The sequence below is a fragment of the Saprolegnia diclina genome (genome assembly GCF_000281045.1).
Source record: "Saprolegnia diclina VS20 unplaced genomic scaffold supercont1.6, whole genome shotgun sequence".
In the NCBI taxonomy this organism is placed as follows: domain Eukaryota; phylum Oomycota; class Saprolegniomycetes; order Saprolegniales; family Saprolegniaceae; genus Saprolegnia; species Saprolegnia diclina.
This window is the reverse complement of record NW_008246073.1, coordinates 748,200-750,732: the sequence shown is the minus strand read 5'-3', so window position 1 is coordinate 750,732 and position 2,533 is coordinate 748,200. Positions and strand designations below refer to the sequence as shown.

The window sequence follows — 2,533 nt, the reverse complement described above, 5'->3', positions numbered from 1 at the left end:
AGTCGAGGGCACGGACGGCAACGTCTTGCTTCGGCGGGGCAAGTACAACGGGAAGGACGTCGTTATCCACCGCATGGGCTACACGGCCGACGAGGCGGGCTATGCGGCCGACGAGGAGTTTACGCAGCACATTGCCCGTGTCCTCAAGTATGTCCCTCCATTCCACAATGTTTCTCTCACGCATTTTGTACTAGAGCCCAGTCGGACGTCTATACGCCTCGAGTGCTCGGCCACGCCATTGTCAACAGCGACAAAATCGCCTGTGCGGCTTTTGGAGAAGTCCAAGAGACAGTGCCGTGCCTCGTTGTCGACCGCGACGGTTTGCGGTCTCTCCACGACGTCATCGCCAGCCAATGGCTGCTCGGGGACCCGCAACTGTGGAAGCGCAAGATCACGATTGCACGTGCGATTCTACTCGGCCTTCTCGACTTTATCGCGCGCGACGTTCGGCACGTGGACGTCACTGCACACAACGTCTTTTTGAAGCCCGACTTGGAGACACCCCAGTTTGCCAACGTCGGTCGTCAGAGCAAGAGTCCGGACGGTGTCTTTACCTGGTACCCTCCCGAGCTGCTCCCCGATGGCGTCGGTCTCACACCAACAACGGACGTGTTTGCATTTGGCACGCTTTTGTACGAGATCACGACCAACCGCGAGCCGCTTCGCGATGAAGACAGGGAGCTGGCGCTGCAAACGCTTCATGACCAGCGTGGCGCGAGCGGTGGCTGCCCGACGGATCTCGTGCAGTTGATTCGCGACAGTTTGCGCCAGTTGCCCGCCGAGCGTCCGTCTCTGGAAGACGTCCTAGAACGCCTCGATGGCTTGCTTGTGCCAACGTTGCCCACCGCCGACGCAGCGTTGATCGAATTCGTCGACGGCCACGTCCCGCTTGGCCAAGGAGCGTTTGGTGTCGTCAGACTGTGTCGGTACAAGGGCATGGAGTGCGCGCACAAGCAATTGTGTCGCCCCACGAATTGCACTGATCGCCAGTACTCGACTATCGTGAGAAAGTGCTACCAAGAGATGGAGGTCCTGTCAAGGTATATATTACACGTCTCTTCCTGGTCTCGATATCAATATGTCTCAATGTAGCCTCGACCCGAAGTACGTACCACGCTTTATCGGGTGTATAGCACCTGAGCACCCAGACCAACCACCCGCCTACCTCATGGAGGTCGTACCCGGCAACGACCTCTCCAAGGAACTCTGGCAGATCAAGCAACAAGCGACGTTTCCGTGGCAAGAGCGCTGCAAGATTGCGCTCAAGATCATCAAAGCGATCGAGTACCTCCATAAATGGCGAATCGAGCACTTGGACCTCAAGTCGTCCAACATCATGCTCACGCCCGAGAACGAGATTCGGATCGTCGACTTGGGCGAGTCAGTGCACACAGCCGACCCCAACAGCTACAACGAAGTCGCTGGCGTCGGGACATACCAGTGGATGGCACCCGAGATCCTTGCCGGCCGCACGGTCCACGCCACGAAAGCCGACATTTACTCGTTTGGCATCATCCTCTCGGAGATTGCGATGCTCGTCCAGCCCTACAGCGACATGGGGTTTGCAAATGAGTTTGTTTTAAAGAAGAACGTCGAGAGCGGCGTGCGGCCGACGATGGACCCGGCACTTCCTCACTGGATCCGAGACCTTGCGACGAAATGCTGGCACGCCAAGCCCGAAGATCGACCGTCGGCAAAAGACGTCCATGCCTACCTCGAAGATGTGCTGGCCCAGGATCGTTGCGCATCAACCAGCCCACCCCTTGGCACCTTCTTTGGATAGATGGAGAGAGTAATGTGAATCGTTACAATGTTCTGAAACTGAGTTCTCTTACCACTGCAACGCAATATATGTCACGTAGCTAGCAGAGTACTCTTGCGCAAGCACAGCGGTAAGCTAGGTCCTAGGCTTCGTGGGATTCATATCGCGTCAATCTGGCAGACTTTGATGGACCTTGCATGGTTAGCTTAGCTCGTAAGTCGAGTAGTTTTCAAAATACAAATGGTAGCACGAGTGGCGACTGCCCGACTGGGCTCGTGCAGCTCATCGCTGACTGCTTGCCGAAGTCGCCCACCGAGCGTCCGTCTTTGGACGACATCCTAGAATGCCTCGACGGCTTGCTTGAGCCAACGTTGCCCACGGTCGACGCAACTTTGTCCGAATTCGCCGAAGACCACGCTATGTTGGGCCAAGGAGCGTTTGGCGTCGTCAGACTGTGCCAGTACAAGGACGAGTTGTACGCACACAAGCAATTCCTTCGCCCCGCGGATTGCACTGATCGCCAGTGCTCGATTATGGTGAGAAAGTGCTAACGTTGCCAAGAGATGGAGTTCCTTGCAAGGTAGATATTACGCGTCTCTTCCTGGTCTTATACTGAGAGCTCTTATTGTAGCCTCGATGGGTGCACAGCACCGGAGCTCCCAGACCAACTGCCCAGTGTGGTGGCTTCCGCAGTGCAACGCAAACAACGCAGCGAGGGGAGAGCCATCTCCCAGGAAGCAGGCAGTTGTATTGTGTTACGCCACGAAGGCA

General features: G+C 56.5%; 1 protein-coding gene across 1 annotated transcript; it reads left to right on the top strand.

Annotated features, from left to right (window-relative positions):
* Positions 1-1,825, top strand: SDRG_02746 (TKL protein kinase). The gene is made up of 3 exons (XM_008608344.1): positions 1-147; positions 195-1,040; positions 1,093-1,825. Exons 1-3 carry the CDS (start codon positions 74-76, stop codon positions 1,781-1,783), a joined length of 1,611 nt encoding a protein of 536 aa, XP_008606566.1. The 5' UTR covers positions 1-73; the 3' UTR covers positions 1,784-1,825.
* The last annotated feature ends 708 nt before the right edge of the window (positions 1,826-2,533 follow it).

Coding starts and splice junctions, on each gene's coding strand:
- SDRG_02746 (XM_008608344.1), top strand. CDS start 74: ATGGGCTACACGGCCGACGAGGCGGGCTATGCGGCCGACGAGGAGTTT. Junction 148..194: donor CACATTGCCCGTGTCCTCAA/GTATGTCCCTCC, acceptor ATTTTGTACTAG/AGCCCAGTCGGACGTCTATA. Junction 1,041..1,092: donor GAGATGGAGGTCCTGTCAAG/GTATATATTACA, acceptor GTCTCAATGTAG/CCTCGACCCGAAGTACGTAC.